Below are 25,129 nucleotides of genomic sequence, written 5' to 3' on the forward strand. Positions count from 1 at the left end.
GAACAAATAAAATATTCAACGATAAATCCCAAAATAATTGATCTGAAGATAGAAAATTAAAACTTAAGGATATAAAGATATCTTATATAATGAATAATTTTATGTCATTATTAAAATTCTATATTCATAAATGTCATTTTTTTAATTCCCCCAAGACTAGTGGTGTTTAAAGAAGATCTTGTGATGCATTTGAAGACATTAAGAGAGACGAAAAGACAAAAAGCAAGATATTTATATTGATCATTAGAGGATTTTGGTTTCATATTTTGAGAACTTCTACTCCCCTGCTACTTAAGTTTCTGTAGCATTTATTTTTTGTTCATTTTTGTTATTTATTCATAGATGTTGTATTATTAACGAGGATGGAAAGATTGTGAATGTATGCAATTTGATTGTTTTCTCAGTCTTTTCTGTAATTCTAAAAAGTATTAATGCCTTTCTGTTACTGTTCAAGCATTAAGAAAAAAAGAAAAAAGGAGGAAAAAAAAGCTTAATTTGTCCCGGAACACTCCGGATGCGGCACCTGATCTGAAATCTTATCAGGTGTTACACCATATTCTAACAGCTGCACCTCATTTTACCGATCCCCCTCCTCAACCGCCCTCCTCCCCCGTCCCCCGTCCGCTGTTCACTTTCTGTTTTCTACTACTTTGGCATTGCAAGAAAGCATTGCCAACACTTATGTCCATTTTCGCTTTCCGTACATCCAGTTGTGTTGTTCTTCGTAAGGGGAGAACTGGATATTCCAGAAGGAAACAGAATCGACTGCTACAACGGTTTTCTGGTGCAGAAGAGATTTGACGACTTCAGCTCATCTCCTGCCTGAATATTAGTTTCATCTGAAACTCTTTGGAACACTGGTTTACTCATTAAATAAGTCGCTCTGTAAAGATTTGAGTCAGATTAAAAGCAATATTTTGAGTTCAAATCATTTTAAGTAGGTCAAGCTCGTCAGTTCCTCAAACAGCGTGAGAATGAACTGCGGTCTTCTGAGTGGGTTGAATGAGCCAGGTAAGAATTCACAAACTTTCTTTACTGTTTTCGGCTTTTAAATAAAGTAATCTCTAACTCTTTGATACGTGTTTAGATTAGTACACACCGGGACTAGGGTTGCCACCCGTCCCGTTAAATACGGAATCGTCCCGTTTTGAAGCTATACGGGGCGGGTTTTGGTTTTGTCATCATTCCTGGAAAGCAGCTTATATGCAAATCATTCCACACGCATTTTATGTAGATGCCTCATTTCCTACTTTTGATTGGGTAATACTTGACGTCATCGTAAGTTTGATTGGTCTTTGTCCTGTGAGGAGGGCGGGTCTGTCAAGTCTTTACAGAGAGTAACGGTAGATGCTTCTTCAGGTAAACCCCCCAGGTAAATTGATATCAACCAAACTGCACGATTTGTCAGAGAGCGTTTTCTGTGGCTCTTGCGGGTATGGCAGACGTGCGTCCACGAGCCTCCGTAGAGCAGTACTCCCGCAATGACAGAGCTCACAAAAATCAAAGCACAGTCAGACAGTTCTTACTGCAGTAGTGGTTCAATCTTCAACTGGCTGGCAGGAGCTTTCAGTGGCGGGTCACGTGACCTGGCAAGTAATACCAAAGCGTTCGACATAATTTTTGTTGTTAATTCCATTGTATACTGTTTTATGTATAACTCTGTACACCCTTGTTTGATCATAAAAAAAAAAAAAAAACTGTCGGGAAGCATGACCTGCCATAGATATATACATTAGATGCCGCCTACCCTGCTGTTGTCTATTGGAAGTAATGCGTTAATAGAGCCGCCATTTTGGAACAGGGTAGCGCTCCTTTGAAATGAATGCGGGACCAAAGTAGTGGAGGACTTTGGCCATCCAAAGCCAGAGAAATACACATACACACATATATCTATGATCGGGAGTTTCCTGGATGTTAGTATGTAATTTATTATTATTTTTTTTATTTACGAAAATTATAATTTTACATAACTTTTCTACATTGATAGAAGTTTTAAGGAGTTTCTTAGTTCCTTTTTGTCAGGAATGCCAATGCAGTCAATGCAGAAATACGAGAAAAATTCTCTCCTAGTTCACGTGTCTGCCGTCAGAAATAGTGTGTTTGTGGAAGGAAAATAGTTTTAATCTATTTTACCTGCTGACAGGCTGTCAGCACAAACACACTATTTCTGACGGCAGACACATGAACTAGGAGAACGTTTTTCTCGTATTTCTGCATTGACTGCATTGGCATTCCTGACAAAAAGCTTGTGTGTGTGTTCGGAAATGTACTATCCACTTTCCCTGTTAAATTTGATCTAATCCGTGTTCTGAAACACACCTCCTCTCCTGCTTTCACTTCTCAAACCGACGGCTAGGGAGCGATTAGTTTGTTAATCAATCTCCGTTATGATCTTGTCCTGGGAGCACTGTACCAATGTGGCGGCGCTATTGACGCATGCTCAGGGTCCCTATGCGATATCTAGTGTATATATCTATGAGCAGACTCAATTGCAGGGGGGGCCCGATTTCTCATGACACCGCAGTTGACAACTGGCAGGTGGGGTCACGTGATCTACCAGAGCCTGGTTGGTGGCCATTAACAACTGGCTGGTGGGTCTGGTGTGCTACCAGTGACTGGTTGGTGGCCATTGACAACTGGCTGGTGGGTCAGGTGTGCTACCAGTGACTGGTTGGTGGCCATTGACAAGTGGCTGGTGGGTCAGGTGTGCTACCAGTGACTGGTTGGTGGCCATTAACAACTGGCTGGTCGGTCAGGTGTGCTACCAGTGACAGGTTGGTAGCAGTTAGCAACTGGCTAGTGGTTCAGGTATCATGCCAGTGACTGGTTGGTGGCAGTTAGCTACTGGCTGGTGGGTCAGGTGTCCTACCAGTGGCTACTTGGTAGTAGTTGGTAACGGGCAGGTCATATGACCTTTAATTGAATTAAATGTTTTTAATAATAAATAATATGATCACTTTTACAGGTTTATTCTTCATCATGGGACACTTTCAGAATGTTTATCACAAATAAAGTGTCCTCAAATCTACAAAATATGGAAAGGTCTGAGTTCCCTGCAGAAAAATTTAGCTTAAACCAGCCAAGGCTGGTTGGCTGGTTTTGGCTGGTTGACCAGGCTGGTTTTAGAGGGGTTTTGGCCATTTCCAGGCTGGTTTCTAGCCATTTCCAGCCTGGTCTTAGCTGGTCAGGCATGGAAAATGTCCAGCTAAAACCAACTTGGCCAGCCTGGTTTAGGCTGGACATAGCTGGTTTTGGCTGGGCTCACAGCCTGGCTAAGCTGGTCAAGCTGGTTTTAGCTGGTCATCTCCCAGCCTGACCAGCTAAGACCAGGCTGGAAATGGCTCGGAACCAGCCTGGAAATGGCCAAAACCCCTCTAAAACCAGCCAACCAGCCTAGGCTGGTTTAAGCTGTTTTTTTCAGCAGGGTTTCCTTCGGTTTAATTTCTCTGAAAATAATAAAATTGACCTTTTCATTTAGACATTGGGCACTTTAAACAGGTTAATCACAGATACAGCGCTCAAATAGCTGTCAAAACAACTGGCTGGTACTAATGCCTACCCAAGCAGCTCAGTCAAGCTGTGCTTAAGCGTTTTGAGTGTGACGTCTAATTAGCACTCTCTTTCTGGGGAATCAAATTATTAATTTATGAAATGTATATTCTTTATGGTACTCTGGTTTACATACCTTATGTTTGTCGCAAATGTATTTCAAAAAAGCAGCTTTATACATTGATTTACCATCATGAATATACTCTTCTGGACCCTTTCTATTACACACTGTGTTTATTAGTCAGGCTAATTCCAGATACCGTGCTTAAATATAACCACGATTACAGCTGGCTGGTCATGCCTCCCCCAGCAGCTCCACCTGCCACTCGCTGATTATTCCTCCCCCTGTAAGCGCGATCACATTCGGAGTCTGGCGCTTGTCCTTCGGATGCCTTTCAAGAGAAGGGCTGTTTGAGAATTATCTATGTGAGGTGCATGGGAACTGTAAACTAGTTTGTGGAAAAATTGAATTCCAACCAAATAGCCTTTGATAGAAATGATCTGGAGTTTTTTGATAATTGTGAGGTAGGATATGTAAGAGGTGTGTAAGAGGTGAGTATCAATGGTAAGTAGGGAAAAATCGAGAAACAGTATATTAAAACATGCGTGGATTGTTTTTAAGCTTTTTCATGCTATTAAATATGACTGTAGGGTTCTAGGCACCACTGCTTGGAGGATAAAGTCGAGGGAGGCTCCATGCAGATTTTTTAAAGGATGATCTATTGAAATATCTGCTCAGAAAAAAGGAGGGACTTGAATTGGAAACTGATCCACCTCTGGTGCCAAGTGTCTGAATTTTTTGAAGTCAAAATCAGTGAAAATGCAGTGAACGGTTGCTTCATTGTCACAGTGAATTATAATGCAGGAAGCGGACCATTCTTTTCCTCATAGGGATGCAGCAACGACTAGTGGATAAAGCTCAAATAGCACCAATGATTTTAGTGGTTGCGGCAGGTCTAACAGCTGGGGCGGCCAGGTGGACGCGAACCAGCGTCCTTGATAATAACCTCTGAATCCGATTGACGGGGCAGCATCAGTGATTAAGTTAAAGTCTGCTGGGGAGCATTAAGTCGCTGTAAAAGAAGGGAGAGACCGTTTCATTGTTTGAGGAATAATATCCATAAACAAAGTTCATTTTGGCTACTGTCGTCGATAAATATTTGATCCTCTAGACCGTGAGCTGAGGACACGAGAAATAAGAGATGAGAAATAAACGAGCGGCCTTGGGGAATTATGCGCATTGCGAAATTCAAATGGCCGAGAATTGATAATAGCTCGCCCTTAGAACAGGTTGGGTTGTCTAATAAGTAGGAAGCTACCAGGATTGTTCGATCAATTTTCTTTTTGGTTGGGACGCTTGGAATTTGTTGGAGTCTAATTTAATGCCTAAGAATTCGATTGAAGTGCTTGGACCGGCGTTTTTTTTCTTCGGATACTGTCAAAAGGTGCGTGGCTGGGATAGCGTTGGGTGGTGAGATAATTATGGAAATCATCTAGTAGGTGGATTAGGTGTGGGATTTCGTAGTGTATTTGCTTCCGACAGGGTGTCAAAAATCTTTGGACTACTTCTGCAACTGAAATTTACGAGGACTGAAAATTATTATTTTTTTCACCAAAGAATGCCGAAAAGGTGCCAGAAGTCCGGGAGGATGTTATGTCAACTTTAGCCATCCAAGCGCTGCGACCCGCGATTTTATTTAGTGAAATAGCTTTGTCCATGTTGTGATAGTTTATTGCGAATTCTTCAAGAGGGATGAGGCTGTTGAAACTAGGAAATAGAGAGTTATGCGGGAAGGAAAGGTAGACTTTTAGCCATTTTTTATCTGAGAATTTCCTAGTGGCTACCCCGATAGGACTGACGTAATAAACGCTGAAAGGTGGTGCCGAGAAAGGGCCAATCATGACATTTTTGTCTACTTCTTTTTTGATTAAAATATCAACGACGTCAGGTTCGGCGAGATCGGACTGAAGATTTGGACAAATAAGGCTAAAGGAGGGGAGGCTAATGACGCCTGGATGGAAACCTGAAGACAGACCCGCTGATAGAAATTCTGTGAATTTGGGATCGGGATGTTGGAACAATTCCGATCTTAGGCGAGAAACATAGAGTCGATAGGTACTTTCTAGCATTTTTATTTACAGATTTTTTCCCTGGACATATTGTGCAGTTGTGGCCACCGTCACAGAATTTGCAAACATGCAAGAAAGGACATTTCTGTCTCCAGCACCTGCCGCTGTTGAAGCCGGTGCAGGGGCTGGCAGAGGCTGGGACAGAAGAGTGATGATCAGAAAATAGGGGCGGAATATTTGGGTTTAAAGGGATGTAACTGGTAGATCTGGGCTGGTTCTGTGAGGGGAGGAGGGATGGGATTTATGAATGGGCATGATTCGGTGGGGTGGGTGGTGGATTGGCAGACGGCGCAAGATATACTGCGGCAATCGAGAAAGACTTTATTATGGAGTTTGGTGTCTATGGCTCCCCAGAATGGGGTCTGGTTCCATTGTGAAATGTGAATGGCGCATTTAGCAGAAAAATGTCGGTGGTAAGTATAGAAATGGGAGCCTCCGTATGAGAGCGCGAGCTCAGTGACTATCGCGAGATAATCATTGAGCTCACGCCTTCTGTGGGGGAAAAACAGAACAAATGACTTCGGTATAACGTGAAAATGCCAGGGTTAATTCTGTGAATGATAGGATGCGGGACTGAATGTTGGCTGTGTTTTTGAAGGTTACTGAAAATTGGCCGCAACCTAACTGGCGGTCTGCCGATGTGGGTGAAATGGGTGAGAGGAGAGAAAAAAGATCAGCATCCGAACGAGCATGAGGCGTTTCTTTTAAAATGATGATTTAACACCTGGCATTTTGCGTGTTGATGTGCATGAGGTGTGTTCGACTTCATGCAGGGCTTCGCAGATTGATCGAAATCTGTCTTAAAGCGGTGCATGCTGGTTAGAAATCTTGTCCGGATTGATGCTGCACCGACACCACGTGACTGTCACATGTAGCATCAAAGTACCGCAACAGCGCTCCAAGATCAGACAACAAGATTCAGCCGGTGCAGCGTCTGAAGAGCGACTGCTGGAGCTGCGATGACGACACCGATATGACACGATTCGCCAAGTTCACCGAATGACAACAATCACCGATTCACAAATATCAAAACAAACAATTCACTTTTCATACCCTCGATATCTTGTACACATCATGCTTATTTAAAGCCTACACATGTTTTACTGCATTATCATTTTTTGTTAAATAATCTGGTTATAAAGTCCAGATTGTTTGCTCAGGTTTATTTTTCAACCTTTTTTATACAGACTATTTACTGCATTCAGCTCCATGAACTATTTAAATGATATATTTTAGTAAACAACCTAAATATTTACTCTAAGTCTTACCGCCTTGAAATAAATGTCGTCGTTGATCCTGTCACCCACAAATTAAGTTAAATAAGTATTTTAATAAATAATTATAAAAGGATTTATATGATTATAAAATAAAAAAAATTCCAGTCAGGCCGTTTATACACGAGTTTTAAAAGTGACGTTGTATTTATGTGCTGTATTTGTGATGTTGTTGTGCTGTATTTGTGATGTTATTCAGCTGTATTTGTGATGTTTTGCTGTATTTATGATGTTGTTGTGCTGTATCTGTGATGTTATTCAGCTGTATTTGTGATGTTTTGCAGTATTTGTGATGTTGTTGTGCTCTATTAATGATGTTATTGTGCTGTATTTGTGATGTTTTGCAGTATTTGTGATGTTGTTGTGCTGTATTTATGATGTTATTCAGCTGTATTTGTGATGTTTTGCTGTATTTGTGATGTTGTTGTGCTGTATTTGTGTCAGTTCCTCTGAAGAGCATCTCAGTGGAGGTTCGGGTTCAGGATCATGTCGCCTCGGTCTCCTCCACTCTGCAGTATGTGAATGACGAGCAGCGCCCCCTGGAGGCCTTGTTCGTCTTCCCTCTGCCTGCTGATGCTGCTGTCTGCCACTTCAGTGCCAAGATCGGAGAGCAGGAGATTGTGGCAGAGCTTCAAGACAAGGAGAAAGTGAGTCCAAATACAAACCTGTAGGATGCTGCTTTGCATATATTTTTATTTTGTGGCTCAAACTAAACTGTGTGTTGCAGGCGAAGGATCAGTATGATGATGCTGTGAGTTCAGGACAGCAGGCGTTTCTGTTGGAAGAGAGCGCAGAGAGTCCTGATGTGTTCAGACTGAGTGTCGGGTGTCTGTTGCCGGGTCAGAACGCTGCCGTCACCATCATCTACATTACTGAGCTCGCTGTGCAGGCCGACCAATCACTGCGCTTCTGTCTGCCAGCTGTTCTCAACCCCAGATACACACCAGCAGGTACTACAGCAGCAGTGGACACACTCTTTATTAGCAGAGAGAAGAGTGTGTGACTGTGTGTGTGTGTGTGTGTGTGTGTGTGTGTGTGTGTGTGTGTGTGTGTGTGTGTGTGTGTGTGTGTGTGTGTCAGGTTCAGATGCTGGTATAGTGTCAGAGATTTCATCAGTAAGTGGAGCAGTTCCCTACTCTCTGACTCTCAGTGTCCACGTGAGCTCTCCAAAGCCCATCTCCAAACTAGAGTCCAACTGCACTCTGGATCCTCTCGTGTTCCTCTGCTCTGACCACACTCAGGCTACGGTACTGTGTGTCTTGATGTGTTTATGTGGATGTGTGAACAGTGCAGGTTTATCCATGTGTCTTTATTATGTGTGTAGGTGAATCTGAGTCCTGGTCACATGTTTGATAGGGATGTTGAGCTGTTCCTGTACTATCAGGACACCCATCAGCCCTCTGCTGTAGTGGAGGCAGGAGTGGCCACTGCACCGTCAGGTAAGAGCTGCACAGAAATCTGGAATTATGGGATTGTGTGGTAAAGTTTTTACTGATTTATTCTCTTGTTTCAGGCTCTCTAATGAGAAACCCTGTGGTCATGATTAGTTTGTACACAGAGTTTCCAGAGGAAGTGATGTCATCAATGGCAACTCAACGTGAGTTTGTTTTTGTGATGGACAGATCAGGCAGTATGGACGACATGATGCATCGTGGAAAAGAAGCACAGCACCGCATTGAAAGTGCAAAGGTAAGATTTAAAGATTCACTTTTGTATTTAGATGAGACACTAAAATTTCTGTTCACGTCTCTCTGCAGGACACTCTGCTCTTACTGTTGAAGAGTCTGCCCATGGGATGCTACTTCAACATCTATGGATTTGGATCTGACTTTGAGTCTTTCTTCCCGTTAGTCACTGCATTTAAAAAATCAAACTATAAATAACTTTAGTTCCCCTTCTAGGGAACTTCAACACTGCGTCTAACCAGAACGCTAGGGGAACACCTCTTTTATACGCGTCTTGAAGCACATGTGAAATCAATCTAATGTAATTAAGCAGGTGTCGTCAGACCAGAGAGTATAAAAGCCTGTACTGAGCATTCAGTATCAACTTCTTTGCTTTCAAGAAGCACGCACGTGAAAATACACCCTCTTTCTGTAAACTTTCATTACTGATTTGCATACACAAAATACAAAAAAACTGACAACTTACTTTTTTATTTTGGTATGGCAGAGAAAAACTTTAAACGTTGTGTGCCTCCATGCCCTCGCTTTATTACGGCTGGTGACTCACATGATTTGTGTTTAGAGTGTTTGGGAGAAGAGCGTGCCCTGGCAGCTTTTGAGAATGCTGACTGTGGACACTGTGACGTTCTCTCCCGTAAAGAGCTGCGTAGTCGGAGAGAGTTCTTTAATAAAGCTCCTGTGGCGCACGCTCCTCGCGGTTTGGGTCCCGCTCGTGCTGAGGCTGAGCGTCGACTTCGGTCGTGGGGTTCGCAGCTAGATCTGGCGGATGAGATGGAGACGGACTCTGTCCTTTCTCTCTCTGGATCCATGAGATCTAATCCTCCTTCGGGAGCGTCAGAAGCACGCTCTGCGGTTTCTTCTGCGCCTCGTGGGAGGGCGGCGTCCTCCGTTTCCGAGGAGTTACTGCTGGTAGCCCCGGTTTGGCCTACCAGGATTTGGTTTTCGGACCTTATAGCCCTGCTGGCGGGTCTCTCGTGGGAGATCCCCATCAGCAGGGACCTTCAGTCCCAGGCGGGAGGAATGATACTTCATCCCCTACCCGACCTGTGGAAACTGTGGGTGTGGCCTCTGAGGGGGCCCACCTCATAGAGTATGGACTGTCAACCGAGGTTGCTCAGACCATTCTAAGCTCCAGGGCTCCCTCCACAAGGAAGCTTTATGCCCTAAAATGGGCTCTCTTTCAGCTTGGTGCAGAGAACACCAGCTGAACCCAGTCAGCTGCCAGGTAGCCTCAGTGCTGGAATTTCTCCAAGATCGCCTGTCTGCTGGGTTAGCTGCATCCACTCTGAGAGTGTATGTTTCAGCTATAGCGGCCTACCGTTCTCCCCTAGATGATGAGTCACTAGGACAGGATCCGCTAATTCATCGCTTCCTTCGTGGAGCCATAAGGCTAAGGCCTGTCAGCACACACAGGGTACCGACATGGGATTTAACATTGGTGCTCGAGGGCATCTCTGTTCCCCCATTTGAGCCACTGCAGGAGGCGTCAGATAAGTTTCTGACACTAAAAACAGCTTTCTTATTGGCTATTTCTTCCTTAAAAAGGGTTGGTGACCTCCAGGCTTTGTCGGTTGCACCTTCATTTCTGGAGTTTGCTCCAGGCATGTCCAAAGCCTTTCTTTATCCCAGACCGGGGTACGTGCCTAAGGTGCCCACTCATGTGGCGAGACCTGCTGTGCTACAGGCCTTTCACCCGCCCCCATGTCAGTCGTCGGACCAAGAGAAGTTAAACTTACTCTGCCCAGTTAGAGCTCTGAATACATATGTTAACCGGGTTATCAACTGGAGAAAGAGTGAACAGTTACTGGTCTGCTTTGGACCCTCAAAAAGGGGGAGTCCGGCAAATAAGCAGACAATAAGTAATTGGATAGTTGAGACTATCTCATTTACCTATCAGGCTGCTGGACGCCCTGCACCTAAATTTGTTAAGGCCCACTCCACAAGGGCTGTCGGGGCCTCCAAAGCTTCTATTTCGGGCTCAGCCCTTTCTGACATTTGTTTGGCGGCAGGATGGTCGACTCCACATACATTTGTGCGTCACTATCAACTCGATGTAGACCCCTCACCAGGGTCCTGTATTCTCACTGCGTAGTGTGCGTTCACAGTCAGCAGTGAGTCTGGCCTAGTGGGTATTGCGTTCCCCTAGCGTTCTGGTTAGACGCAGTGTTGAAGTTCCCTAGAAGGGGAACGTCTCGGGTTACGTATGTAACCATAGTTCCACGAGAGGGAACGAGACACTGCGTATTCCGCCATACTCTCTTCTGCCTGTTACTTCTTTCAAGCAAATTCGAAGTTGATACTGAATGCTCAGTACAGGCTTTTATACTCTCTGGTCTGACGACCCCTGCTTAATTACATTAGATTGATTTCACATGTGCTTCAAGACGCGTACAAAAGAGGTGTTCCCCTAGCGTTCTGGTTAGACGCAGTGTCTCGTTCCCTCTCGGGGAACTATGGTTACATACGTAACCTGAGACGTTTTAATGAGTGAGAGGTGAGAAGGTGACTTTGTGTTTCTGTCTTTGCAGTAAAAGTGTTGAGTACAGTCAGGACACAATGGATCAGGCTCTTGAAAGAGTCATGGAAATGCGAGCAGACATGTGCGGCACAGAGATTTTACAGCCTCTAGCACACATCTACAGTCAGCCCTGCATCCCTGAACACCCCAGACAGGTTCAACACCTCAACTACTCATTGATATTGGTGTAAAAGTATAAACATGACTTGTGAATCTGATGTTTTTCTATCTTCAGCTGTTCGTCTTCACTGATGGAGAAGTAGGAAACACTAAAGAGGTGCTGGATCTGGTGAAAAGTCACGCTCGTTCTCACAGGTAAAGTTCTGCTGGTTTTGATCATTCAGATCTTCATGGCTAACAGTAACAGTGTTTCTTGTGTCTCCAGGTGTTTCTCATTCGGGATTGGTGAAGGTTCAAGCACCGCCCTCATCACAGGATTGGCCAGAGAGGGTTCAGGTCATGCCCAGTTCATCACAGGCAGAGAGCGCATGCAGCCCAAAGTAAAGCTCTCCACTGGACTTCACAGACACGGATGATTCCTAGTCACATGACTCAATGTCTCTTTCTCGTCCAACTGTATCAGGCGATGGAGTCCCTCAGGTTTGCTCTTCACCCCGCTGTGTCTAATATCTCAGTGAAGTGGAAACTTCCAATGCTTGTTACTGCAGAAACAGTTTCTCCACCCATCAATGTGCTCTTCCATGGTCAAAGGACTCTCATTTATGCCCAACTTAAAGGAAAGGTGAGAGGATTTACCATACTTTAGTGTCTCTCATTTGTTCGATCATAAAAACTGTCTAATAACTCTACAGAGTTTAAGAGGCTCTGAGGGATCAGTGACAATCAAATACAGTCTTAAAGATCAACCAGTGACAAACCAGCTGCACTTCTGCATCAAACCAACTGAGGAAACAGGGTAAACACTTAGAATCACATTGAATTCAGTGACATCTGTTGTTGGCTTTTCTAAATCAGCAAATTCTACTTCTGTTTCTGCAGGTTGGTCGTCCACCAGCTGGCAGCTCGAACCCTGATCCGTTCTCTAGAGCAAAAGGAGAGATCTAGTGCTGAAAGTAAGAATCTCAGGAGCTCAATAATGAAGCTCAGTGTTCAGGCAGGAGTGAGCAGTGTTCATACAGCCTTCATTGGCATTAATAAAGACACCAAACAGATTGTGAAAGGACCCCTGCAGCGGAGAAGAGTGCCGACACAAGGTTAGTGCTCTGCTTGAATCTGCTTTGTTGTCACTTGACTGTTTAATGTCTACATTTGATGTCAAATGTTTAGTGCTCTGCCAGTGACTAAATAATTGACATTACTACATACAGTACTATGGTAAGGCTGTAATATTAATCGTTAAAAGATTGCAATCTCGATTCGATTCCCAACACAATCTAAGTCCAGCATTTCTATGATTCAGCCATTTGTATTTTCAGGGTCAGGAGAGAAGCACAAAGGTGGTCGCACAAGTATTTACATAGCGCTTCCAGGGTGTCCGCAGGGTGGTAAAAGGTAGTAAATAAAATTAGCCAAAACTAAAGGGCACCTATGGTAAAAAATCTACTTTTCAAGCTGTTTGGACAGATCTGTGTGTTGGTATTGTGTATAGACCGTCATATTGGCGTGATATGAACACACCCAGTCCTTTTTTTTTTCAATTTAACTACAAAAAAAAGGGTCGGCCAATTGGAGCTGTTTTCAAATCAATCGCACCATTACGTAGGTGTGCGATTCCCCCGCCCACCGAATTGATTGACAGCTGCGCGCATTAACATGTTCCGGTAGTCGCGTGTATATGTCAACAAGACCAGGCAGACATACGCAAAGCAACCGGGAATAAGAGGTCTGTTCTGTTCGCTAGGATCAGCAATCATCATCAAATGTGATTAAGAGTAAGTTTCACATGTTTAAAGTGTTTTAAAACAGAGTATGTGTGTAATTAATTACAGCGTTTTACTTCAGCTTTACTTTATCAGCACAGCCGCGTGTCAGAACAATTATAAAAGAAGACGCTTCAATCCCGGTTTGTGGAAGTTAAATCAGGTTTATTTTGTACATTAGCATAACAGATATCCACACAGTACTTGAGGTTAGCCTTAACTAGGCTAAGCGCGCTCTGTTTGTCTGCCTGCCTGCGCGCGTGTGTGTGTGTGTGTCATCTGCGGTGTGCGTGTGTGCGTGTGTGCGTGTGTGCATGCGTTAACTTTGTAACGATATTGTGTGTGACTCATCAATGCAACTTCACAATACTGATTAGTAAAGGTTAGTTCTTACTGTAGTATCTCACAAACGCTACGTGAGACCTTCTTCCTTTAAGTCTGTCTGTTGTCTGACGCAGCTGAGGGAGGAGGCATGTAGAAAAAGTAGGCGGGATAAACTCGTCTTAAAGGCGCAGTACAACAAAACCACCCCCTCCTGGAAATCAGTATAAAACAGCATCTTGTAAAAGGTATAATGAAAAATCTGATGGGTATTTTGATCTGAAATTTTATATACACATTCTAGAGATGCAAAAGACTTATATTAAATCTGAAAAAAGGGGTAACCTAGGTGCCCTTTAAGGGCATTAAAAAGTAATAAACGTCATCTGATCAATTTTTTTGTTAAATTTTCAATTTGTGTTAAGCGCAGGCCTTTATTCAAATTTTTGCGTGGATTTATTTATGTTGAGAGTAGGTCCTGAGCGCTGTCATGTGAGGTGGTTTTCTGATTTAATCAGTTATTCAGTACAATTAATTTAACCCAGAGACATCAGCTGATAGTCTTGTAAAACAGGCAACGTAACACTAGTTTTTACCTAAAACTCTGTTATTATTATTATTTTCACAAAATCAATACCTATTCCACAGCTTCTTGTTAAATATTTTGGATGTGTTCTTGGTTATTTGGTCACACCTGAAAACGTTGTTGTTTTTCTTCCTTGACGTAAATCCTTCTCCAGCAGACATGTGTGATCTACAATCACCAATGTAATGTAATGAAAAGGCTGAATACGTTAAAGCCTACCTAATCATTGAAGCCTGACGGATGAACAAAAAATACAATTAAAACCGATTATGAATAAATAGGATATCTTGTAAGATACTGCATGTTCCAAATACAGTATTATTTGATACGTTTTTAAAGTTGTCATTACATTTTAGGCATGAAATCCAGGCTTGATCCACCCTTCTGGGCCCGGTTTTTCAAAAGTAATCCATTAGGATTTTGGATTAGGGATTGGATCAAGTCTTGAAAATGTTTTTTTTAAAAGAAAAAATTTAATACATTATCAGATTAGATCACGTAATCCAATCTTGGTTTTGATCTGGATCAAACCTTTAGTTTGGATTTTTCAGATCTTTTTTGTAGCATTTGGATCACTTTGATCCAGAAAATCTGGATTAAACTGATCCCATCAGAATGGTGAATTCAGCGTGGATTTCATGCCCAAAATGTAATGAAAACTTAAAAAATGTATCAAATAATGCTGTATTTGGATCATGCAGTATCTTACAAGATATCCTATTCATTCATAAGGTTTTAATTGTATTTGTTTATCCGTCAGGCCACAGTGATTAGGTAGGCTTTAACGTATTCAGCCTTTATCTGGTTTATGGTATCTGGTTTTAGTAATCCTATTTTTGCGATCCGTGATCACGTAATCCAGCTTTTTGAGCCAGTTTTTTAAAACAACATCGGATTGGATCAATCTGATCCGGATAGGAACTTTTCAGGGTCACTAAATCTGGAAAACCAGTGCTCAAACAGGATAGGAAATCACAATGTAGAACTAAAAATATGTAAAGAGCAGCAAATTTTAAAAAAAAATGGCTATGACTGATTTGTGAAATCACTTTCATCAATTGCAAAAAGAGACTGAAAGGGCAGAAGCACAGCTTCATCTGGCAGAGGAACAACTGACTCTGACCAAACTGCAGCAAACCAAGGCCAGACTTGAGATCCGCTCAGACAAGCTGCTCGAGACTGAAATTATTGTGGAGGTTTTGACATTAAAGTCTTTTTTTTTTATTCAATGCATCTATATTTAAAACTTGTTATAAATAACCTCAATGTACAGTGTTTGTGTTGTAGGTCTCAGATGAGCAGGAAGAGGATGGGGTGGGGTTTTTCTTGTTTTTAGTTTGTAGGTCACTTTGGATAAAAGCGTCTGCTAAATGACTAAATGTAAATGTAGTTTTATTTTTTAAATGTGTGTGAGTGTGTTTTCATTTCAAATAAAAATAAATTTATATTGACCCCACACTGGCTATTCTACTTGCTGCTCTTTACATATCTTTAGTTCTGCATTATTATTTGCTATCCTGTTTGAGCACTGGTTATCCAGATTAAGTGATCCTGAAAAGTTCCAATCTGATCCATTAGACTGATCCATTCCAATGTTGCTTTGAAAATCTGGCTCAAAAAGAATGCTGGATTACATTATGAAGGATCGCAAAAACAGGATTACTAAATCCAGATCAATTTTATCCGGATCAAACCTTTCGAAAAACCGGGCCCAGGTATTGTCAATTTCAATGAAACCAATATTGATGCATTCAAAATCTCTCAATGAAAAATATCAATGACTTAAATGTACTCCAAAGGTCCTTTCGCATGAGCTGAGTCAAGGTGTCAATATTGAGACTTCATGTATCCAGATTCACATAGGATATCTCTTTTCAAAAGTCCAGTATGGTAGAAGTACACCACTACAGTATGTGATTATATGCATATTTAGACAATTTCAATCTGAAATGTTTTTTTCTACATGATAAAATATGCCAAAAATACAGTCTAGTTATTCAAAGTAGTGTTTGTTGGGTCTTTTGTCAGTTTTTGCTTATTTTTCCAAGTCTGAATCTGTCCTGACCTCTGATTTTTCTCGCTGTAGGTCAGATGAAAACGCTTTATTTGATTGGTCCTCCTATTGACTTGGATTATGATGATGATTGTTCTATTTATAAAGGTAAGGTTTTTAAAGTCATCCATTACCAACCTTAACCATTACCTTTTTTTCCTTTTATGCCATTGTTTTTCTTCATCTGAAAGAAGTTTACACAGTAAAGTTATTTTAAAGGTGTTTTTTGTAGTTTTTTTGTATGTGCCTGTTCTGGGCTATTTCTCTGTACCCCTTGGTTTTTATTCATGTTGCCGCTCAACCTGCTTATCAGATAAATTCATCATGTTTAAAACAATTATTCAGTACACTTAATTGAACCCAGAGACATCAGCTGATAGCAAACTGTCTTGTAAAAGACCACATGACCCTGTTTTTACTTAAACCTCTATTATCATTATTATTATTATTATTATTATTATTATTATTTACAAAATAATACCTATTCCACAGCTTTTCTTGCTTGTTAATTCTTTTAGATGTGTTCTTGATTATTTTGTCACACCTGAAAAGGTGTAAATCGTCCTCCACCAGAAATGTATGATCCACAATCACCAGGTATTGTCAATTTCCATAGAAAAAATATGGATGCATTGAACGCCTCTCAATGAAAGAGTTTTAATGCCCTCAAAAGGTCATTTCGCATGACCTGAGTCAGTGTGTCAATGTTGAGACTTCATGTATTCAGATTCGCATAGGATCTCTCTCTTTTAAGTCCAATATGGTTAAAATACACTACTACAGTATGTGATTATATACTGTAGATATTTAGTCATTTCCTATCTGAAATGTTTTTTTCTAGCTGAGGAATTATGTTAAAATACAGTCCAGATAATTCAAAGTAGTGTTTGTTGGTTCTTTTGTCTGTTTTCGCTTATTTTCCAAATTTGAATCTGTCCTGATCTGACTTGGTTTCTGTTGCTGTAGATTGTTCGAGCAATGATAATTATGCTTGTTCAGATGTTGAAGTGCATGATTATGTTGGTTGGGTTGTTCGTGTGGAAATATTATAACAAAGACAACACAGACATGGTGGACAAGGCAGGTGACAGAATTTAAATCTCAGCCACTGCATTTATGAACATCAGCGGGGCAAAAGTTAACATGAAAACTCACAGGAAGTGAATTCTAGTTTTCTGGTCTTCATGTAAGTTTGTGTTTGTGTGGATGTTCAGCTGCACCTGAGCCTCCCCAGGACCTGTTACTCCCGCTGGTTTCCCTCCAGAAGGCCTCGGGCTGCTGGGAACTGGACGCCGCATTGGCTGCTGTGTTGGGGAAGACAGAGGATGAGCTGACCAATCAGAAACCAGCACAGGTGAGACATGTGACAAAACAACAGCAACCCAGTTATGGTGGTGTTCAGTGTCCAGCATCAGATGATGGTTTGTGCACAGGTGGATGGGTCAGTGTGGGCCACTCTCCTGGCTCTGATCTGGTTGTACGGCTGGAGAAAAGGGCAGCAGGTGGAGTGGCAGTTTGTGGCCAGGAAGGCAGCGGCGTGGATCACCTCTCAGAAAGGTCAGATCTCCATTCTAGAGCACATTCATTCAGAGATGATGAAGAAAATCATGTTAAAATCGTGTGTGTGTGTGTGTTTCAGTGGGCGATCTGTCTCAGTGTGTGTGTGTGGGTAATGTCCTGCTCGGATGTCAGGTCACCAAAGACTCTCTGGGGATCTGAAGATATCGGAAGACCAAAGAACAGACGCCATTACATTTATAGTTAATCTCTTACTTGCGTCAGAAACATTTAATCTGTGATTTTTATTTGCTCAAATCAACACCAAATCCTAAATGAACCTGACCTCCACCATCATTAGATGAAACCTCTCCAACCTGTTTCTACACAACAGCTATGTATCTTCATTTCTCGGTTCATCTATTGAATATTAAGAGACAATGTATTATAATTAATGACTTATTTTACAAAAAGACAATCATTTTGAGGAATAAAAAAGAGCTTCGGCCTCAGATAAGCTCAAGAAACTGATGCTACAATAACAAACCTAATAACAGACCCGTTCACACCAAGCATGATACTGAACGTTAAGCCCTCTTTTATACAATTATTTAAAGATAATGACTATCTAACAATTGCTTATACCATGGAAAAGAATGATTAATACACAACTCCAGGCCAACAAATTGAAGTATAAGAATAAAAGTAGCTCAGTTATCCAGATTCAGCATCTTTGTGTTTCCTCATGTTGTTTTTATTCCACTAACCTGACGACTACAGGAAAAGCCGAGACCAGCACATTTGGCGTCGTCCTTTATTATTGTCTGCCATGAAAACAGAGTAAAGGCCTGTTCATCATACCAAACATGATAACTATAAATATGAGTATAATGGTGAATATATTTGTGTTGTGAAGTCTGATTGGTCTGATGACATTAAATATATGAGACACAAAAAATCACTGATGTATTCTGATATTCCAATGCGCAAAAGCACAACTCTTAAAGGGCACCTAGGTTACCCCCCTTTTTCATATTTAAGTCTTCTGTGTCCCCAGAATGTGTCTGTAAAATTTCAGCTAAAAACGCCCATCAAATTATTTATTATAGCTGTCTGAAGTGTCAAATGCTTAACATTTATTATTATTATTATTACTATTATCATCATATTCACATCTTGGAAGAGATAAAAGCTGCCTGCATGTAAAACGATACATAAAAAGAAATAAATAAATAATTTAAAATAAAAAACTGACTGGCCCACATTTTAAAAATGGCCATTCCTATCTGGCATTTGCCAGATGGCCAATCCGCCCCTGAACTCACTGTTCAATTGATAAGCATGCTCTTAAACGAATAATTTAATTAGGTTATACATCTGTGTCTATGACTGTGTCTTAACCACTATTATCTCGGCTAGAGTCCTGGGTTGGGCTGAGGGGTACAGTGCTGAAATAGTTTGTCATACATCTCCGACAGGAAGATTTCTGTCAAATTTGGTATCTTTTCCTCCTCCACTGCACAGTTAATGTGTGGTCTTCCCCAAGGCTCGATTCTAGCACCTTCGCTATTCTCTCTTTACATGCTCCCAGTTTCTATTTTTAGAAAATATGGCCTGCCCTGTCATCTTTATGCAGACGATACACAAACCTATCTGTCACTCAAAAAGGAAAATGAGTCCTCTGTTGTGAACTCCTTGTCACTGTGCCTGGAGGAGGTAAAAGCATGGCTTTCTGAGAATTTTTTATTTCTAAATGAGGAGAAAACAGGTTGTTATATTGGGGCCCATTGATTTGTCGGACTGTAAACGCCTCAGGTTGGGCAACTTGGAGGAGTTCAGATCACCCCAAGTACGTAACCTGGGCATAACATTAGACCAGAACTTATAATTTGATAAACATATCTTAAAAGTGGTTGGAAATAGTTTCTACCAACATCGCCTTCTCTCTAAAATGAAATCCTCTCTTCCTTTACACTCTCTAAAAATTGCCATTCATGCGCTTATAAGCTCAAAACGGCCCTGTTCTTAATCTTTAGTGTGGTCAACAGTGGTAGCATCTTTAAATTAGGCAAAATTTCAATTTTTTTGCTCTTTTTATTGGTGCACTTTCTATGTTCTTTCCTATTATGTGCCTATTGCTGCCTTTTGCAGCCTTGTGGCAATTGGAAACGTGCTATTTAAATAAATTGAATTGAAACTATGAATGACCTATGCTCTGTTTCTACAAACCTGTTTCTGAACACTGTTTCTGAAACCTTTTATTGAACGCTGTTTCTGAATACGGTCCAACTTGTGGATCTTTATCTATGCATGAGAAATATAAAAAGCTGGAATATACAAACCAGCTGCGCGTTTCTGACTTCTACAACTGAATGTCTTGGGCCCTTTATTCTCAACTGAGTATAAAGTAAAGGATTTTGTTTCTGTTATTTGTATCTTTGTTTATTCTACTTGTTTACTGGATTTTATTCTATTAATAAAAGTGGTTATTATATTTCTTCACTGGAGTGCACATTGAATTCATTTTCCAGAAACTCATCAACCTTGTGTGGTAAAGTATGAATCAAATTTATTTCTTGAGCAAAATCTTAAGATGATCCTTTAACTAAACTTTAGCTAAGAAATATAGCATAGGGAGGATCCTGGTGTATCTTTGTTTAATTAGGGTAATGAAATAAAGGTGATCCAGCACAGTGTCCACGCTGACCAATGATAAAAATGGGTTTATTTTTAGTTTATGCTTTGCTTTACCCCTTTGTATCCAGCAGATGTCCTTAGTGGGCTGTGAATTTTTATTCTTAAAGGTTTTAATCTAATCCTATGATTAAATACTGGATGTGTATGGATTATTTGACTATTATTCGAAGTGATTTGATTCAGATTTGATTCAGATTATCCACAGGTGGATATAATAATGTTTTCTAGTCATTTAAATGAAACTAATCACATACAAAACCATTTATATTCTGTGTTTTTGCTGTTTTGAAAATTAAGTTTGATTGGAATCTATCAGTGATTTTTCAGCAAGAAATTATGTTTTAAGAGGGACAAATATCTGAAGTGACTCTATTTACAGCAGTTTCAAGTATATGTTGTTACATTTATAATAGCAGTCGACAGTTTTTTCTGTATTACATTTAGAGGGAATGAGAGCTGCTGCTTCTGTATGTCCTCTATTGTCGAGTCAGGTCTTTATAATAAACGTATTCAGGTTGTAATAGTTAGTTTAGGTTAAAAACTCTCGATAGAATATTATAGGAGGTAGTGCTCACTTTATCAAACTGCTGTTAGATTTTAACTGGCTAATATTGAACAGTAAAGTCGGTTACATAAAAACATCCGAAAACAAACACTACACGAGAGCTCATTTTATCAGTTTAGATGTGATGTTAGTTGTGTTTTGACTTTCACTTTCGATCTGAACTAAATCCCAAACAATTTTGACGGAGAAAAACGAGCCAAGAAAACAATCACTTGTTTACTGTTACTTGTTGCAGATTATGAGGAAGGTTTAACTGAACCTCCACTTTATTTAAATAAAAATCAGCCGTACATTTATAAACTTGAATATTATTTTGGCATCACGAACGGTGTGAGGCACATCCGGGTACGCCGCATCTAGTTGACGTAATTAATATTCATGAGGCAAGTCTGCGCTTGAGTTTAAAAATCACGCAGGTATCGTCAGACAGGCACTTAATAACGGTCTTCTGAATGAGGTGTTTCGACGACTTGTGAAATCAACTCATCTCCTGCCTACATATTTCCATCTGAAACTCTCTGAAACACTGGTTTACTCATTAAATAAGTCGGTCTGTAAAGATTTGAGTCAGATTAAAAGCAATATTGTAAGGTCAGGAATTTTAAATAGGTCAAGCTCGTCAGTTCCTCAAACAGCGTGAGAATGGTGAACTGCGGTCTTCTGACAGGGTTGAATGAGCCAGGTAAGAATTCACATATACTTTCTTTCACTGTAATCGAGTTTTAAATAAATTAATCTCTTTTTTAATACGTGTTAACGTTAAGCTGTTTCCACAAGTATGTTTGCTGCGACGGCTTTATATTACACTGCAATAAACGTTAGAATTTATATTTATTTCTATGTTTACACTTGGTGGTTGATTAAGTTTTAGGATATTTAGATTATTAGTCTAAGATTATTTTGTCCAATAAAGAGTTGTATGGGCTCTGTTGGATTGGTGTTGTTCTGCGATATTTATTATTTTCATTTGCTGTTATAGTGATGTTATTCAGCTGTATTTGTGATGTTTTGCAGAATTTGTGATGTTGTTGTGCTGTATTTATGATGTTATTCAGCTTTATTTGTGATGTTTTGCAGTATTTGAGATGTTGTGCTGTATTTGTGTCAGTTCCTCTGAAGAGCATCTCAGTGGAGGTTCGGGTTCAGGATCATGTCGCCTCGGTCTCCTCCACTCTGCAGTATGTGAATGAGGAGCAGCGTCCCCTGGAGGCCTTGTTCGTCTTCCCTCTGCCTGCTGATGCTGCTGTCTGCCACTTCAGTGCCAAGATCGGAGAGCAGGAGATTGTGGCAGAGCTTCAAGACAAAGAGACAGTGAGTCCAGATATAAACCTGTAGGATGATGCTTTGCATATATTTTTATTTTGTGGCTCAAACCAAACTGTGTGTTGCAGGCGAAGGATCAGTATGATGATGCTGTGAGTTCAGGACAGCAGGCGTTTCTGTTGGAAGAGAGCGCAAAGAGTCCTGATGTGTTCAAACTGAGTGTCGGGTGTCTGTTGCCGGGTCAGAACGCTGCCGTCACCATCATCTATGTCACTGAGCTCGCTGTGCAGGCCGACCAATCACTGCGCTTCTGTCTGCCAGCTGTTCTCAACCCCAGATACACACCAGAAGGTACTACAGCAGCAGTGGACACACTCTTTATTAGCAGAGAGAAGAGTGTGTGACTGTGTGTGTGTGTGTGTGTGTGTGTGTGTTTGTGTGTATGTGTGTGTGTGTGTGTGTGTGTGTGTGTGTGTGTGTGTGTGTGTCAGGTTCAGATGCTGGTATAGTGTCAGAGATTTCATCAGTATGTGGAGCAGCTCCCTACTCTCTGACTCTCAGTGTCCACGTGAGCTCTCCAAAGCCCATCTCCAAACTAGAGTCCAACTGCACTCTGGATCCTCTCGTGTTCCTCCGCTCTGACCACACTCAGGCTACGGTACTGTGTGTCTTGATGTGTTTATGTGGATGTGTGAACAGTGCAGGTTTATCTGTGTGTCTTTATTATGTGTGTAGGTGAATCTGAGTCCTGGTCACATGTTTGATAGAGATGTTGAGCTGTTCCTGTACTATCAGGACACCCATCAGCCCTCTGCTGTAGTGGAGGCAGGAGTGGCCACTGCACCGTCAGGTAAGAGCTGCACAGAAATCTGGAATTATGGGGTTGTGTGGTAAAGTTTTTACTGATTTATTCTCTCGTTTCAGACTCTCTAATGAGAAACCCTGTGGTCATGATTAGCTTGTATCCAGAGTTCCCAGAGGAAGGGATGTCATCAATGGCAAATCAAGGCGAGTTTGTTTTTGTGATGGACAGATCAGGCAGTATGGACTGGACGATGCATCGTGGAAAAGAAGCACAGCACCGCATTGAAAGTGCAAAAGTAAGATTTAAAGATTAGTATTCACTTTCGTTTCTGTTGGCGTGCATTTAGATGAGACACTTGAATTTCTGTTCATGTCTCTCTGCAGGACACTCTGCTCTTACTCTTGAAGAGTCTGCCCATGGGATGCTACTTCAACATCTATGGATTTGGCTCTCGTTTTGAGTCTTTCTTCCCGTTAGTGTCTAGATCTTTAAAGTATCCATCCTGTTTTTGTTGTCAACACCCCCTGAATGCATTCTGCGTTTGGCTCTTCCTTCCTGTACCATAGCAATATCTTTTATAGATATTCAGATTTTCACTTTTGAAAAGTGTCAGCGATGACGAGGAGATCTTTCTGTCTTTGCAGTAAAAGTGTTGAGTACAATCAGGACAAAATGGATCAGGCTCTTAAAAAAGTAAAGGAAATGCGAGCAGACATGGGCGGCACAGAGATTTTACAGCCTCTAGCACACATCTACAGTCAGCCCTGCATCCCTGAACACCCCAGACAGGTTCAACACCTCAACTACTCATTAATATTGGTGTAAATGTATAAACATGACTTGTGAATCTGATGTTTGTCTTCAGCTGTTCATCTTCACTGATGGAGAAGTAGGAAACACTAAAGAGGTGCTGGATCTGGTGAAAAGTCACGCTCGCTCTCACAGGTAAAGTTATGCTGGGTTTGACCTTTCAGATCCTCATCACTTACAGTAACAGTGTTTTCCCTTCATGGGAACTCTGACGAGTGTCTAGATAAAGACACCATGGTAGATCGCAAGATGACCAATAACTCTGAAGAGTAAGAAAACAGGCCAATGAATGCCAAATGAATTGGCAGAGGTCAGCTTTGCAGGTGCCAATATTAATCATTAATAGAGTATATTAACTGTCGTGTGTGAAGCAAGTATTAGATTTTTGTTTCAGAGCCTCTCATTGAGACTGAAGAGACCTTCTGCCACACTGACTTTTTATCGAAAGCAGTTTCTTTTTCTCTTTTCTTTCCCGTCCCCTGGATGTCTTGCTGGTAGCTAAAAGAGCAGTTTTAACTAAAAAACGGAACCCCTAAGAGTGCAACACAGCCGAACAATGAGTCTTTTAAAGATGTCGTTCTGCCTGTGTGTTTCTGAATGTGGGTTTTTTTTCACCCTGTATGACAGGCAAGAGCACTGTATTACATGTCTGAGGGTCCAGCATGTCAAGCAGATGCTTGCAGACAGTTCTTGCCCTCAATGTCCAGGCTTGACTGTTGCACAGTTGAGGTCACGCCAAACTGCAGCATTAGGGTGCATCATCCCTGCTTCTCCCCGCCAGATGGTTAGCACATGGGCAGGCCTGAGGATCACAGTGGGGGCTCATTTATCGCCCTCATACCTGCGAACCCCTCACTCCTTGTCAGTGTGCTCTGTCCAAGCTTTAAGTGAGATTGCCGGTCTATTCTTCGAGATGGAGCCGCCAGGGGGTATAAGGCAATTCAATCTATGCCCAAAAGGTGCATCCACCTGGAGAGGTCTGCCCAAGCTCCCATCCAAAGCATGCAGGTTATCTGAGTTTCTCAAGGACAGAGCCTACACTGCTGCGGTCCAGACTGCTTCCGCTCTGCATACTATGGAAACCTATCAATGCTACCAAGCGGAAAAGCTGGCTGAGCTACAGGAGGGTGGTTCTTCTCTGGGCTTGATGCATGAGCTCTGCACTGTGACTTATTATGCTCTCATGACCACTTAGTGGTTCATGAACGCAACCTTTGGCTAAACCTGGCAGAGCTGAACCTCCCGCGAGACCGAGATGCCCCCGCCCCAGGGTGCCGGTAAATTATTCCTGGGACAGACCACCTGGAGAAGACGGGACCTGCTCTTTTCTCGTTGAAACACAGAGGACTCATTCCATTCATTCATTTTCTTGTAGGCTTAGTCCCTTTATTAATCCGGGGTCGCCACAGAATAAACCGCCAACTTCCAGCCGCAACCCATCTCTGGGAAACATCCACACACACACACACTCATAGACTCTAGGTAATTTTAGCCTA

At 41.6% G+C, this 25,129-nt stretch overlaps 2 protein-coding genes across 10 annotated transcripts in view; both read left to right on the forward strand.

The window, feature by feature from the left end:
• The first annotated feature begins 708 nt into the window (after positions 1-708).
• Positions 709-18,216, forward strand: LOC103909810 (von Willebrand factor A domain-containing protein 5A). The gene is made up of 17 exons (XM_009297745.5): positions 709-1,011; positions 7,398-7,600; positions 7,681-7,903; positions 8,034-8,200; positions 8,278-8,392; positions 8,467-8,642; positions 8,711-8,799; positions 11,167-11,311; positions 11,392-11,471; positions 11,542-11,656; positions 11,740-11,898; positions 11,969-12,072; positions 12,156-12,370; positions 16,030-16,104; positions 17,211-17,350; positions 17,430-17,553; positions 17,636-18,216. The coding sequence occupies exons 1-17, from the start codon at positions 975-977 to the stop codon at positions 17,713-17,715; spliced, it is 2,247 nt and encodes a 748-aa protein (XP_009296020.1). The 5' UTR covers positions 709-974; the 3' UTR covers positions 17,716-18,216.
• A 2,628-nt stretch (positions 18,217-20,844) lies between these two features.
• LOC100535104 (von Willebrand factor A domain-containing protein 5A) overlaps positions 20,845-25,129 on the forward strand; it is a 42,345-nt gene continuing 38,060 nt past the window's right edge. For 7 of the 9 annotated variants that reach the window (XR_012400193.1, XR_012400192.1, XR_012400191.1 and 4 more), the window contains exons 1-9: positions 20,873-21,437; positions 21,864-22,066; positions 22,147-22,369; positions 22,510-22,676; positions 22,754-22,868; positions 22,943-23,118; positions 23,207-23,295; positions 23,468-23,612; positions 23,689-23,768. Coding sequence is in view for 5 of the 9 variants with exons in the window: in XM_073942711.1 (XP_073798812.1) it covers positions 21,398-21,437; positions 21,864-22,066; positions 22,147-22,369; positions 22,510-22,676; positions 22,754-22,868; positions 22,943-23,118; positions 23,207-23,295; positions 23,468-23,612; positions 23,689-23,768 (1,238 nt within the window). In the remaining 4 variants the exon portion in view is untranslated. Of the gene's footprint in view, positions 21,438-21,863; positions 22,067-22,146; positions 22,370-22,509; positions 22,677-22,753; positions 22,869-22,942; positions 23,119-23,206; positions 23,296-23,467; positions 23,613-23,688; positions 23,769-25,129 lie in introns of all 9 variants that reach the window. The other 2 variants (XM_068217481.2, XM_073942712.1) reach the window with 2 other exon arrangements.

Source organism: Danio rerio, chromosome 25 (genome assembly GCF_049306965.1).
Source record: "Danio rerio strain Tuebingen ecotype United States chromosome 25, GRCz12tu, whole genome shotgun sequence".
Taxonomy (NCBI): Eukaryota; Metazoa; Chordata; class Actinopteri; order Cypriniformes; family Danionidae; genus Danio; species Danio rerio.